General features: G+C 53.5%; 1 protein-coding gene across 1 annotated transcript; it reads right to left on the reverse strand.

The window, feature by feature from the left end:
- Positions 1-316: 316 nt before the first annotated feature.
- On the reverse strand, positions 317-11,486 carry Agpat2 (1-acylglycerol-3-phosphate O-acyltransferase 2). Its single transcript, XM_027422976.2, has 6 exons — positions 11,188-11,486; positions 4,276-4,409; positions 3,510-3,685; positions 3,309-3,404; positions 1,861-1,933; positions 317-1,029 (listed from the first exon to the last, which is right to left on the reverse strand). Exons 1-6 carry the CDS (start codon positions 11,367-11,369, stop codon positions 854-856), a joined length of 837 nt encoding a protein of 278 aa, XP_027278777.1. The 5' UTR covers positions 11,370-11,486; the 3' UTR covers positions 317-853.
- Positions 11,487-14,395: the final 2,909 nt, after the last annotated feature.

The following is a 14,395-nucleotide window of genomic DNA, read 5'->3' on the forward strand; positions in this document are numbered from 1 at the left end:
TTTTCCCTTGGTGGCTTGCTGACTCCACTCACAGCCAGAGGCTAAAAGACCGGTCTTCAGCCTGTCCTCAAGGTCATGCCTCCAGGCCCATGATCTGTCACCCTTCAGTTCTGTGGACCCCACACATTCACTGAGAACAGCACTGCTGACTGATCACAGCTCATCCCCTGGAGGCAATTTGGGGGAGCAGGGAACTTATATACTGCAGCCCGAGAGAAGGGACATGTGGGTGGTTAGATACCATCCTTGCCACCCTGGATCCTTGAATGGAGACCTGGGAAGCGGTTCTTGCCCACCCTCTGAAAGAGACCCCTGGTCTCTAGGCACTTCTCAGAGTTCATTTATAAAAAGAAAAAAAAAAAAAAAAACGAAACAAAACAGTACAGCAGTGATCTGTGACTGAGACCATCGGACAGTGGGGGATGGCAGGCTCTGCCCTCTGGTGCTGTGTGACCCAGGCTTCCTTGAGACTGGGAGACCAAGTTCCTTCTCTTCCTAATGGCCTGATGCAGGCCATGGCCTGGGTCCTGAATGTTGATCCCACACCGTGGAGTGGGCCTTGGGTGGCATGTCGCCCACTCCTAGGTGCCTCATGGTCTTGTGGGTCAGCCCACCTGCTGGATGGCCACACCTGGATTCTGGAGGCACAGGCCTGAGGTGGGAAGTTACATGGGGTCCTGGGTCTAAGGCCTGTGTCAGAAAGGGCTTTCTATTTCCAGGCCCCAGTGAGAGCCAGGCCAGCAGGGGAGCAGGATAAGGTGTTTGGTAGATGGTAGGATATGGCCTTCTGTCCATCCTCCAGCCTCTGCTTTCCACCTGTTTTCCCCCAGCTCCCCTGCCCCTGTGGCCTGGGCTACTGGACTGGCACAACCCCAGGCTCTTTAATTGTAGAGTTCTCCTGGGGCATCTTGGAAATTTGTAGAAAGGTGTTCCTCATGGACTGGTAGCAAGTGTCCACAAGCTTAGTGACATCAGCTTCTGTAAGGCCTCTGGTAGGGACAGCATCCAGCACTTGTACCCTGATTGTTCCTGGGAAGGAAGCAGTAGCTGTCAGGGGCTTAGAGGCCCCACTGGTGCCTCCACCCACCTCTCCTCGCCTGGCTTCCTGCTGCCCAGCTTCTCTTCACCAGAGCCTGGCTACCATCAGCTCCTGGGCAGGGTGCACATGTTTGTGGTTGAGGCGGCAAACGTGCGCCTAGGTCGTTTTAGAGCTACTCTACCCTCTCCTGTAGCCACTGCCCATGACTCAGGACACCTCTGCCCCTGAAATTGCACTCAGTGAGCCCTGAGTGTCCCTTATCACACTTGCTCCTTCAGTTCTCCATGGTGCTGGGCATTAGGGGCTCAGATGCCGTAGACAGCCTAGCTCACTCCATTGCCTTTAAACATCTGATCTTACTCTGACTCCCAGGGTAAAGTCACATAACCCACATGCAGGCAGGGTCAGGGTCCTTGCCTGGAAGCTAGTGACATAATAGACAACTTAGAATTGCCACCCCTCACCAGCAGGGGTCACTACCGGTCCCTATTTGTGTTGCACATCATGAACCAACAGAGATCTCAGGAACTCAACCATGTTTAGAACCTGTTTTTCAATCTGAAAAATTGAAAAAACCCATCTAGAAAGAGCAATGAGATGATGCAGTGCTTGGCAGAGATTCATTCATTCATTCATTCATTCATTCACCACCCAGAAGTGGGAACTCCACTACTAGGGGCCCAGGACTCTGTCTGCTAAATTAGTCATCCTTTGCTACACAAGGAATTGCAGGCCAGCCTGGGGTATGTGAACCCCTGTCTCAAAATAAATAAGAGACAGCATGACAGGCTTGTGAGCTCCTGTGGCTCTGATGGTCTCACCTGAGGTAAAGAGCTTCCTCTTGACATTGTAGAAGGAAGAAAAAGACGAGTACACCACGGGGATGATGGGTACCTGTGGACAGGGACGCACGCTGAGGGACAATACTACAAGGGTGCCTTGGCTATTGCTAGGTGTCCTTGTGGCTGATCCCCCCATCCAGGCAAACATCCAGTGGCCTGGTGTTTCACAGACTCAGCCTGTCCCCCACATCTCCTACAGGAAGCCCTCTGGGCTAATATTTAGTTTGTCATGTGTGTTGTGTCCCTCCCCTACCCATGCCCTCACTGGGTCATAAAATATCCTACAAGTGGGAGGGTGGGGCTCTATTTAGCACTGGGGAGGTGGGGAAGTTGATCCTCCTCCACCCTCCCATCCTGTGTCTCATCCCCAGGAAACTAGGGAAGGGGGCTGGAGCTTGTTGGTATTCCTGGAAGGCCCCAGGGTCAACTCCAATGATGGCAGGTGGCTAGGGGTAATAATTAACTCTGGACGCCAGAGCCTGGGCAGGAAGGTAGGTAGGCTGAACCCTGGGCAGGCCCTGGGGGAGGGGCAGGAAACAATATATCTGGATTCTTCTGCCCCCACCACAGCCCCTAGTCTCTCTCTTCCCAGGATCTGCCAACACCTCAAAGCAATGAGGACTAGGACTTCAATCCCGGACCCAAAGATCATCTGGGGCTTAGTCACTAGACAGACTGGAGGTCACAGTGCAGTTTCCTGCTCCAGCCTGGACTTCCCAACCCTTGGAACTGATGGGAGCTTTAGGGAAAGGGTACATGCCATCTTGTATGGGGTTGGGCCCAGGGGCCCAGGAAGTTGCCTGCCCTATGGGCAGATGGGGCTGAGGCTTACCAGGCAGCAAACAGTAAAATGGGATAAAAATCCTTTCCCCTGTCCCCCAGTGGAGACTTCCTCATAGCCAGGGCCCCATCCCATGACAGATAGATGCTCAAGGACACTCCTGATAGACAGTCTTCCCCCAACACAGGCTGAGGGGCAAGGGAAGTCCAAGGCCCAGGATAGAGCTCACTTGTGCTACTCAGGGGTGGGTTGGTCACTATCCTGTTTCTGCTCCTCAGCCTCACCATGATCAAGCCAGAGACTGGGGCATCAGGGGAATTTCTAGGCACAATCTGCCTTATTATGCCGAGCAAACTGCCTACTCGCTGGCCTCTCATCCCTACTTTTCATGAAACCCCAAATGAAAGAGACGCCCCACCTGGCCAGCTAGGGTTTGGGGAGGCTGGTGTTCAAGCTCTCTGCTGCCAATGGTCACCAACCTGCTCAGGTGTTAGGGGCTGAGCTGGTGGGGAGGCTCTTTCCTAACAGAGAGGAGGAGATTCCTAAAGGCTAGCGGTTCCACTCTGCCTGGGATATCACCTTCAACCTTAAACCACCCTGACCCATGTCCCAGCCCCCTACCCCAGGAGGGCACAGATTGGCCTACCTGGGCCTGGATGGCCAAGTAGAACGCTCCTTTTTTAAAGGGCAACAGGTCCCCATTGTCGTTGCGTGTACCCTCTGGGTAGATCCACACTTTGATCTGCAGGTAGAAGGGAGAAAGCTGCTTAGGCTGCCCCTACCCTGCTTGGCCACCCCAGAGAGCTGCACTGCCTTCTGAAGCCTGCCTTGCTATGCCTACACTTACATTTTCCTTGACCATGAGGTCACCCAGGTCGGCCATCAGGGTCATGGCAGTTCTGGCGCGCTGGCGGTTGATGAAGTAGACACCCCCGAGGTACATGATGAGGCCCACAGGCCCCGTGAACAACAGCTCACGCTTGGCGATCTGCACACAGCGCTTAGGGAGTATCTCCATGAGACCTATGTGGATGGGAGAGAGAGGAAAAGAGGGAGAGAGAAACAGTGAGAGACAGAGACAGAAGAGAGACAATAGATGGAGACAGAAGTGTGGAAACAGTAAGAGAGGATGAGAGACATAGGAGAGATAGAGAAACAGATAGAGAAGCAGGCAGGGGAGACAGAGGAAGTGGAGACCCAGGGATGGATACAGAAAGAGGAGAGAAAAGAAGCCAGAGGTGGAAAGGCAGAGATGGAAATTGAGAGACACAGAGACAGGGATGGAAAGAAAGAGAGAAAGGGGGAGACAGAGAGAGATACAGAGACAGAGAGAAGAATGGAAAAGAGACAGGAAGAGACACAAAGGGGGCGGGGTATGGGGAAGAAGAGAGAACAGCCTCAGAGCCCAGTTTGGCACTCCCCAGGGAGGAGGGGCTGGCGGCCTACCTGTCAAGGTCCCTGCCTCTGATGCAGTCCTGTGCCTCAAGTCTGGCACAGCCTGCTGCTCTTACCGCCTAGCTTGAGGGAAGCCTGTGGCTAGAGGCACCAGCCCACCCAGGGTCTAGGATGAAAAAGGCCACCCTCTCTGTGGCCAAGCCTTGGTGGCAGCCTACCCATCATGTCTAGGATACTCTGGTGATTAGAAATGATGACACAGGGACCATCCACCTCCAGTTTCTTCTGGCCTCTGACCTCAAAGCGAAGGCCATACACGTACTTGAAGGACCGCACGAACCAGCTGATGATGCTGAGGGCAGAGATACCAGTAACCAAAATGAGCTTCTCTAGCCAAGGGAGGGGTCATACAGGGGCAAGCTGCAGGGAGGGCACAGAAGGTAGCATAGGACAGGAGACTTGGGCAGACAGAATCCTGGGGGCCAATTGGCCCTGCTGCCTACTCCCCAAGGGTACCCAAAGTGTTCTGAGTTCAGAACACCTCATTTACAAGGGACAGTCCCAGCACTGGCTACAGGGTGGCTTATTTGCAGGACATTTGCTGTGTCAGAGGGAAGTGGAGGTGCCACCACATGGACCCCAACACACTCCATTCTACATGTCCATTAGTATATGACATCACTGGGTCCCCAGCAGTCCTGAGGGAAGAGGCTCTCACAGTGTGTTATAGAGCTTCAAAGCCAGTTCTTCATGCCTACTTTTTAAAAAGTATGATAAAAGACACATGCCATAAAAATTTCCATTTTAACCCCCTTTATGCACACAGCTCAGTGTGTTAAAGGCCATCAGCGTTGGATTGCTACTGCCACTGTCTGTCCACAGAACTTTCTCCCCGTAACCCCTGACTCCACCTGGCCCTGCCCTGGAAAACTCCCGCTGCTCTGTGTCCCCAGAGCTTCTGACTTTGCGGACCTCATACAAGCCCTCCTGCAAGAACCCAGCAGTGGGGAGAGCAACTCTGTTTCCAATGGGGAAAGTGAGTCTTGGGGAGGCCGAAGCGCTAATCCAGATGATGATACCAGCCTTTGCTTTTCTAGGCCTGGAAACCTGGAACCCCTCCTCAGCTCTGCCAGCCTCAGCCAGCTCAGGCCATCTTATCTTCAGGCCAGAGCTCCCCGTCTACTGCAGGGGCAGATAGGCTGCTTTTAGACCCTCATGAGAGAGTGGTCAGTGCTTGAGGCCTCACTCATTTCCTCATTTCTAAGTCACAGCTACTGGAATCCCTGAGAGGCTCCAAAGAGACAGGGAAGGAGACTTAGAGAAGGAAATGTGTCAACACAGGAGGAGAACTGTCCAGTCTCACCACCAGCCATCAAAGGCACAGAAAGAAGCAGGAAAGCCCCTGGCCCTTTACTCAGATGCACACTAGAAAGGCTAACAGGGCTGGAACACAGGCATTTGCTTGCTCTCTGGGCTATAGCCAAATGTATCTGGAGGGCAGGTTGGTGGCTAGCCAGGTTCCTAGCAATTCCCTCTAAGGGGTGGAGATAATCAAGATTTGAATCAGGGAATCTGGAAACACCGGCACCATGAGGCAGAGGACATGCAACAGTGTCAAAACTGACTTACTGAAAAGAACACATGATTTACTGGAGAAGGTGTGTATGCTGGGGGTGGAACCCAAAGCCTCTGGCAACCAGATTCAAGAAGAAGGTTGAGCATCCATAAGGCTCATCTGAAATGCTCTGAAGTTCCAGACTTTCTAGACAGTGTCACAAGTGGAAAGTCTCACAATGTGTACTCATGTGAGGGACCACAGTCAAAGGCAGGCACACCATAGATGTTCTAGGAAGTTACCTCTGGGTATGTACAGGGCACATTTTACACACACACACACACACACACACACACACACACACACACACACACACACACTTCAAGTTACCTCATTAGAAATGTATAAATCTAACTGGGTGTTGGTGGCGCACGCCTTTAATCCCAGCACTCGGGAGGCAGAGGCAGGTGGATCTCTGTGAGTTCGAGACCAGCCTGGTCTACAAGAGCTAGTTCCAGGACAGCCTCCAAAGCCTCAGAGAAACCCTGTCTCGAAAAATACCAAAAAAAAAAAAAAATGTATAAATCTTCCCAAACCTCAAATCATCCAGAATCTAAACTTTATTTCCAAGCTTTCTTTTACTCTTTAAAAAAAATTTTTTTTTTTGATGATAGGGTCTTACCTAGCCTAGGCTTACTATAAGTAGCCAAAGATGGTCTTGAACTCTTGTCCCTCTTGCCTCTACAGCTCTAATCCTGGGCTTACAGGAATGCAGATCACTCCTGGCTTTATGCAATGGTGGCGTCACATATGCTAGGCAAGTACTCAACCAGCTGAGCTATCTTCCCTGTATCTTAGCTAAGGAATAGCCAATCAACCTGTAGTTGGCACCACAAACTCATATCCCCATGTGTTGCTGCAATGGGAATAGTGTCCAGCCACATCCAGACTGTGCCCTCCGGTAGCAGCATCCACATGTCCCCTCCTCTGTCTGTCTCCAGTACTGGGTGGTGGGGGGCAGGGCTTCATGAAATACCAAGAAAGCAACCACTAAGTTGCATCCCTCAACTCACCTTTTGGTGACTAAACAGACATAACATTTATCATCATGGGCTGAGAGCACGGCTCAGTGGTAGAAAACTGGACCAGACTGCATAAGGCCCTAGATTCCATCCATCTACCAATTAATCAATAAAGGAGTTTCTCCCAGATGAAGGGGCCAGCTAAGCTCTACAGAGATGGTATAGCTGGAAGACACCAGAAGTCTAAGCCGGAATCCTTATTCTAACAGGAGAGACACCATCAGGTACCATGCCTAGGACTTCAGGCCCATCATTCATCTCTGTTCAGACACAGCCACTGAGTAGGCCCTTACACCCTCTCTACAAAGGCTGCACAAACTCAGGTCAGCAAGGTTAGTGACCTGTCCCCAGGAATGAGGAAGCCACGTGGACCCAAGTCCACCTCCTACAGCTGCTTCCAGCCAGGTGAGGTGTATGGTCAGAGGGCACCCCAGGGTAGGGCCATGGCTCCCCATACTGCCAACTGGATTTGTTGGGTTCCAGCAGTCCATCCTGAGGCTCCTTCTGTTCTGTCTGCTTTGCTGGATTGGCAGCTTGGCCCCACCCAACCACAAAGTGACTCCCCTGAAGGGATGTGTCATTGCCAGTATGAAGACCTGAGCCACCAACCCAGTCTGGTCCTGAACGACCCTTGCCCTTTCCCCTAAAGGAGCTACAGTCCCCCAAACCCTGTACCTAGGATGAAATGCCATGTCCTTCAGCCCGTACTCCATGTTGGGTTCTGCTGCCTCTCAGGGCCAACAGGACAAGTGCTTGGGGACAGAGAGAGTGCCCAGCCTATTACTCTGGAAGCATGTCAGCCAGCTGTCAGGCAGTGTCCGCTTGGACGACTCCTGAGCTCCTGCTCTGGAGCAGAGGGCAGTCAGTCTGTAATTCAGACCCTGGCTCAGTGCACTCCATTTATGAGCTCCTTGAACTTCGTTACCATCTGTGCAAGGGGACAGATGCTGACTGATGTAGTTACTTCACACTATGGACCTGTACCAACAGTGGTCTGGTGATTGGGACACAGGTAGAAATAGGACAAGAGTAACTCCAAGAGGAGCCCTCTGACCTGCTTGGGTCCCTCCCACATCTGCCCCAGGTAGCTGGGAAGCAGTTCAAGGTCAGGGTCTGGCTGTTCTTGTGGAATGCCACTGTCTGACCTTTGCCCTCACTTCTGGTCTTAAGTATGATGGGTGGGGACTTGTTAGATGGAGAGATGGGAGCTTTGTGTGCCAACCAGGGCTACATTGCTGGGGAAGGGCATGTGGGGAACCACTGATAGGTCTGGTTTGGGAGATGGGAGAGTCTAGTAAGGACACTTGGCAGAGAAGTTTTCTGACTGGGCAAACACTCAAGAGAATGAAGGCAGTAGGTGCTAGGGATCAAGAAGAACACACAGAGGAAGTAGGAGCATGGATTGACCCATTCATTATCCAAAGGCAGCCAGAGATGGCACTGCCCTCAAAAGGTCAGGGGAGGAAAGGGTCCTTCCTGTTGGCAATGTTCTGTAGAATCCTATGCTTCTGCTTACTTTCAGATGGCCAGGACTTGACAAGATAATGCTGGCTCTTATGGCCTATGCCAGAGCTAGGCAGTAGAGAAAGGGCCAGCTTTGCTGTGGCTACTAGGGACTCAGTCAGGGCTCAAAGCTAAAAGAGTTCAGCCTAATTTTACCAAGACCAGTTTCTGCAGGTCCTAGGTATCCATCATCCCCCATACCTACCCTCACCCCAAACAAGACACAGTGCAGTCACAGGCTGCATCACTACAGCTCTGGGTGGTCATCCAAGACTGGGAAGAGAGGCCTGTACTTTTTTATGGGGGCCATGGTGTGTGTGTGTGTGTGTGTGTGTGTGTGTGTGTGTGTGTGTGTGTGTGTGAATTGTTCTTGTTAAGGTGATCCAACTTTGCAGCTGACGCTCTATATAGTGTCTCTCAGGGCTTTACTCTTCCCCTCATCAGATGGTGTAATCAAGGCCTCTGCCTCCTGCCACCTCACTCTAGTCTACACACAGGGAAGGGTTCCCTCCATTTGCACATCCCTTCCTTGGGCTCAGGCCCTAAGCCGTGTCTGAGACATGGCTCCTGTGTTCCTAATGCTGTTCCTTGCATCTCAGAACTCCAGACCAAATGACAAAGGCCTCCTTTTTAGAGGTACAGAGTGGGGCTGCCGCTCCAGGAACTCAAGATCTGGCTTACAAACCTACAGTGCCTTCAGATGGTGACCATAGACCTTAATGCAGTGGCTCTCAACCTGTGGTTGTGATCCCTTGGTGGGGGGTGGGTTGGGGGTGGGATGACCCTTTCACAGGGGTTACATATCAGATACTTAATTTCAATATATAACAGTAGCAAAATTATGAAGTAGCAATGAAATAATTTTATATCTGGGGTCACCACAACCTGAGGAACTATATATTAAAGGGTGGCAGCATTAGGAAAGTTGAGAATCACTGCCTTAGTGTGACTGTGTGCAGCCATGGGTAGCATCATCACAGCTGGGGAATGAGGAATGACAGAATTTATTACAGAATTGCCTTCTGAGGTTTGATTGCTAGTGCTCCCTGTCCTGGCTGGAGGAGCTTGGGCCCTCACTTCCCTTCCTCCTAATTTGCTCAGCCCCCAGCCTTACTTTCAAGTTGTTTCTCTGAACTTCAGACTCATTAGTTGCCCAGGCAAGTAGCATCTGCAACCCAAACTTGCCTGGCCCAGGCCAGGGAGGCTCAAGATAGGGATGGGTCCATCTATCTGCTAAGAAAGCCTCCACCTCCTAGACACCCAATCCCTTTCTCTGGCATTCACCCTTCTCTGAGCCACACCTGGAATATGTCATGCTCACAATGCTCCAAGGGGCCTGCTGTTTCTATCTCAACTCATTGCCATTATGAAGATTTAAGACAGGGACCCTGAGACAGGGTAGGGAAGTGGGGAGCAGGCCACCCATCCTGTTCACTAGCCCTCACTTCCTGCCAGCAGGGGCAGGACATCTGCTGCTATCCAGTCAATGTCTTAGGGCCACAAGGCACCAACTGGGAGAGGATGCTGGAAGGCTCACAGGACCCCAGAGGAATCTGGCAGAGGGCTAGGGGCTGGAGTGGCACAAGAGGCTCCATCCTGGTTTGATCAGTCTGCCACATCCAGTCACCAGCTCAGAAAGGCTGCCTGGGATTTGACTCCTGGACAACAGTGTAGACGATCAGGGCAGGCCATACAAGAGCACAAGTGGGAGGGACCAACTAACTGCAGATCTCTCAAGTCAGGGGCTGGTGAAAAAAATGCAGAGATCAGTCCCATAGCTGCATCCCAATGTTACAGGCCCTGGACCTGCTGGTCTTAGGACCAGACATGGCCTCCTCTGGTCTGGTTCAGCAAGGGCAGCACCTCCTCCAAGATAAACACATGTCTGGTGCTCCCAAGCCCACCATGCCTCTGGCTGCTCTCATCTGCCCTGCCCTGGGGAGACTCTCTGCTCAGTGACAGTAATGACCCCTCTGCCTTTAATCTAGGGCCAAGCAACAGGAAATGTGCATAGCCAGGGAACCCCTGACTCCATGTGCAGGGGTCTCCCTGCCTGCTCCTGGAGTCTGTTCCCTGGGAACAGACTTGATGGAGGTGATAGATGACTACAAGCCTCTGAAAAAATGACTGCAATCCATGAAATATGGCTGGTCAGGACAGAGTCCTAACCCCAAAGACTAGCATGGGCAGGTACAGCAGTGTCAGAAAACAGTCCCTGTAACCAGCGCAGGGGAGGTAGGGCGTCAGGGGCCACAAGGTCCAAAACACCCTGCCAAGGCCAAGGCCAGGACATTGCAAAACCCACCAGCTCAACAGTCCAAACGGGGCAGAGAGAAATGTAGCAACAGTCTCCTGGGAGTGTGGACTGTACTGGAGAAAGTACTGGAGGCCTTTTCTCTCTGGAAGTCCCTACTGACAGGCTAACTCAGCCTGATCCCCCTTATATGTACTCTCTGCCTATCCACTAAGCTACCTTGCTCTGGGAGATGGCCAGAGGATGATTTTGGCCACAGCCCCTTCCTCCTCCTTCTCTAGCAAGCCTGGCTCAAAGGCAACTCACTCCCCACCCCCAGAAGTTAGGACAAGGGGAACCTGTGGCTGCATCTGGGCACAGGTGTCTTCTCACCTGTGGAGAGGTGAGATTATGGACCGGAAGCCCGGTGCCAGGTCTGGGTTTCCCTGCCGGTGAAGCGGGATTGGGCCTGTCCTACCTTCGCCCGGCTCCCTCCTCCCTCTCCTAAAGCTAGCGGCGCGCGCCAACCGTCACCCCACGTTGCGTTGCGCGCAGGGGGCGCCGGAGGCTGAACCCCACTGCCATGCCAGGCGCATTGTGACGCGCGCTCCTGGGGACCCGGGACGGGAAGCCGCGTCGTCGGAGACTCGGAACCGTGAGGACAGCGGGGCGGGAGGGGCAGGAAGGAAAGAACGCGAGGAGCGCAGAAGTTAGGGAAGCGGAAGCGCGCGCCCATCCCGGCGTCCGGCCCCCTTGCCTCATGTTATCCACGGTGCGGCCGCCGTGGCGCAGCAGGCAGACGATCGAGGCCACGGCGGAGAAGGACAGGCAGAGCACGCAGTAAAGGCCGATCTTGGCGTAGAACCTGGCGGTGCGGCTAAGCTGCACAAGCAGCAGCAGCAGCAGCAGCGCCGCCGTCAGCCACGGCCACAGCTCCATGGCGGCCGCACCCCAGCCCCGACGGCGCCGCCGCCCGCCGCCCGCTGACCGCCCGTGCCCCTTTTGAGGAGCTCAGACGGTGGAGGGCTGGCCGGGCTTGCAGCCCGGAGCTAGGTGCGGCCGCCCCGCCCCATTCCCGCCCCGCCCCTCCGGGCCTGGCCCCGCCGGGGGGCACCGCACCCCGCTCCGCCCGCCGCGTCCCAGGCGCGGACCCGCCTCCTGCTGCCCTCCGGGTGTCTCCCTTTCCGCCCGCCCCGCCCCCCTGCCACCCTGCCCCTTGCGGCAGGTCATTGAGGTTCCCTCACTCGTCCGGTGGCTCCCATCTCTGAGCAGCCGGGTGGCCTGGGCTCGGAAGCTGCCTCCCACGCCCCTGCACCGCGGCCCACGGCCACAAGTCCCCAGCCCAGCACCCCAGCTCGCCAAGAGCGTGCAGTCGGTCCTAAGACGTGCCCATTATGCCTATCTTGTCACCACACAAAGGACCATTGAACAGCTACTGAGTGACCAATGGTGACCTGGCTAGGCCACCTGGCTGGCAGCCTTGGCCCTGTAGGTCGCCTTGAGCTGGTCGACTGAAGCCCCACCCCATGATGCAACAAGCTGGGGGAGGCAGAAGGATTAATGAGAGTTTTGGAGCAGGAGTGGGAGTGTTCCGGGGCAGTGTGTCACTAGGGACCTTCTGGTGCCCGGCCAGCAGTATCAGGCGATTGTGTTCCCATGCTCTCAGCTCAGCTCAGCAGAACCAGTAGCCTAGCAGGGCCTCTTGTGATTGATGCTCACTGGGACACTTGTCGCTCTCCTTGTAGTAAGAGGATATCTGCCTTGGGCTTGCAAGCCAGACATTTACACCCTTCCTGATCATTCTCGAAGTAGATGACAATGACAAAATTCATCTAGCTTCCTTTCTGGAGAGGTCAGCCTGCAGCTGGGAGAGGGGCCCAGTGATGGCTGCAGATTGTGATGTGCCCACGGGCTCCCCTGTGTCCGGGCATTCTGAGGGCTGGCCCCTGGTTTTCTCAGATGCTGGAATGATAGTTGTAACTTCCACCCACAGATCTGTGCTGAGCTTTCAAAGCAGAGCCAAAAGCTGTGCCAGCTTGAAGGGTGGATAAGGAACCATCCTGTAAGTGGCCCTCTAGGGGTGTTCTCCACCTTCAAAAGAGATTTAACACAGATTCATCACACCTGTGGGCATTTTGTGGCTAAACCTATCAGAGTAGTCGGTACTTGCTGTCAGCTGGAACAGCCTAGCTTGTCATTTTGTACTGGAGACTACCCCAGCTTCAGGGCTGAGACGGGACTGCTATGGCTCATGAGGCTGCTGGGAGGGCAAGCTCCAGGATGTTCAGCTTCTTGGGAAGAAGACCCAGATGTGCTCAGAGAGAATGCAGGGGGAGCTGACGTGCTACTGTGATCCAGGCCAGGGGGACTGAGTGCTGAGATACCCAAGGGCATCCAGTCCTCACAGCTCTGCAGCCCTTCAGGAAGTACGTGCTGCTTCCTTCTTGTTTCTTTTAAGCAGGTAGAAACAGTGGGGACAAAACCCACCACTGTTTCTGTTTTATTTATTGATCTACTGTGTGTATGTCTTTAAGTTTTTTAAGACTTATTTTGAGTCGGAGTGTTTTGTGTGCATGTATGTATGCATACCATCTGCATGCCTGGTGCCTGAGGAAGTCAGAAGACAAGAGTGCTGAGATCTGAAACTGGGTCCACTACAAAAGCAGCAAGAGCTCTTAACCACTGAACCATCTCTCCAGCCCCTGATTGGTTTTGGAGCAAGGTAGACCAGGCAGGCTTCAAACTCCCTATCTAGCTGAGGGTGACCTTGAACTTCTAAATCTCCTGCTTCCACCTCTCAAGGGCATTTGCCACCATGCCAAGTTGATGATATTGGGGGTCACACCCAGGGCTTGGAATATTCATGCATACTAGGCAAGCATGTTATCGATTGAACTATAGCCCCAACCCTGACCACTATTTAGTTATTGTTTTGAGACAAGGTCTTCCTATGTTCCCAGCTGGTCTTCTGAAGCTCCTGGACTACAGTGATCCTTGCCTCCTAGTTCCCCAGATAATCCTCCACAGCTTAATGTGGCCCTCACGTTCTTCCTTCACTTCATTCCGCCTTGTGTTTGTTATGGTCCTCCGTCCCTCCTCTGGGCTGTTCTGCCCTAGCATGTGCAGCAGTTCTCAGTAAAAGACTCCTCACGAGACCTAAGGTACTCCCCCATTTTACTGATGTGTAACTGAGGCCTGGAGGTAAGTTGCCAGCCAGGGAGTGATGGGGGAGGAGGCTGGCTGCACAGGCCACCCAGGGTTTGGGGGTTCCCCTTCCCTTCTGGTTCAGGGGAAATGGTGGCAGCTCGAAGTGGGGGCTTTGGCTGAGTCTGGCATGTCCAGAAGCAAGGCATCTCTTGACTTCTCCTCTCCAGTTAGCCCACTAGATGTTGAAAGACAGTTTCCAGCTTTCATCCTATGCAAGTGGAGAGGTTGTTGTAAAGGAAACTTTCAACAGAGTCCATTCAGAGGCTGTCGAAACTTTTTGCTTTGGAAATGAAGTTTGCAGCAAGGGCTTCTCAGGTGCTGAGAGGCTGCTGAAGGTTCTACTTTGTTTACCCAAGTGAAGGGTACAAAGGGACCCTGGTTGAGTTGGGTAGGGAGGATGGCCTCATTCCCCTGGAGGTGCTGGGGTGTGTCAAGCAGTCAGTACCAGGCAGCTCTGTGTCCCAGCCTGATGACAGCTGAGAGCCCTCCTGGGTATTTGCTGGGAGGCAGCCAGCCAACACATGACACCAAGTGGCATTGTCAGGCCTGAGCTGCCTTCCTTCCTAGAGCTTGGGGCCCAGAAGGGGAGCCACTGCTGGCAAGAGGAAACCTGGGCACTGGGTGGGGGTGTGTGCTTGCACTGGGTGGGGGGTGTGCTTGCACAAGGAGTAGACAGGCAACCAGAGGCTGGGCCTAGCCCACTTGTCTCATTTCTGCAGTGTCCTTCCTGGGACTTGGTGAGGCACTGAGGTCTGCAT

This window comes from Cricetulus griseus, chromosome 6 (genome assembly GCF_003668045.3).
Source record: "Cricetulus griseus strain 17A/GY chromosome 6, alternate assembly CriGri-PICRH-1.0, whole genome shotgun sequence".
Classification (NCBI taxonomy): Eukaryota; Metazoa; Chordata; class Mammalia; order Rodentia; family Cricetidae; genus Cricetulus; species Cricetulus griseus.

Excerpts from the sequence above, each read along its gene's own strand:
- Agpat2 (XM_027422976.2), bottom strand. The coding sequence starts at position 11,369 with ATGGAGCTGTGGCCGTGGCTGACGGCGGCGCTGCTGCTGCTGCTGCTG. Across the intron at positions 1,934-3,308 it reads ACTTGGCCATCCAGGCCCAG|GTACCCATCATCCCCGTGGT; the intron begins GTAGGCCAATCT and ends CCCTGTCCACAG. Across the intron at positions 1,030-1,860 it reads GAGGAAGCTCTTTACCTCAG|GAACAATCAGGGTACAAGTG; the intron begins GTGAGACCATCA and ends CTTCCTTCCCAG.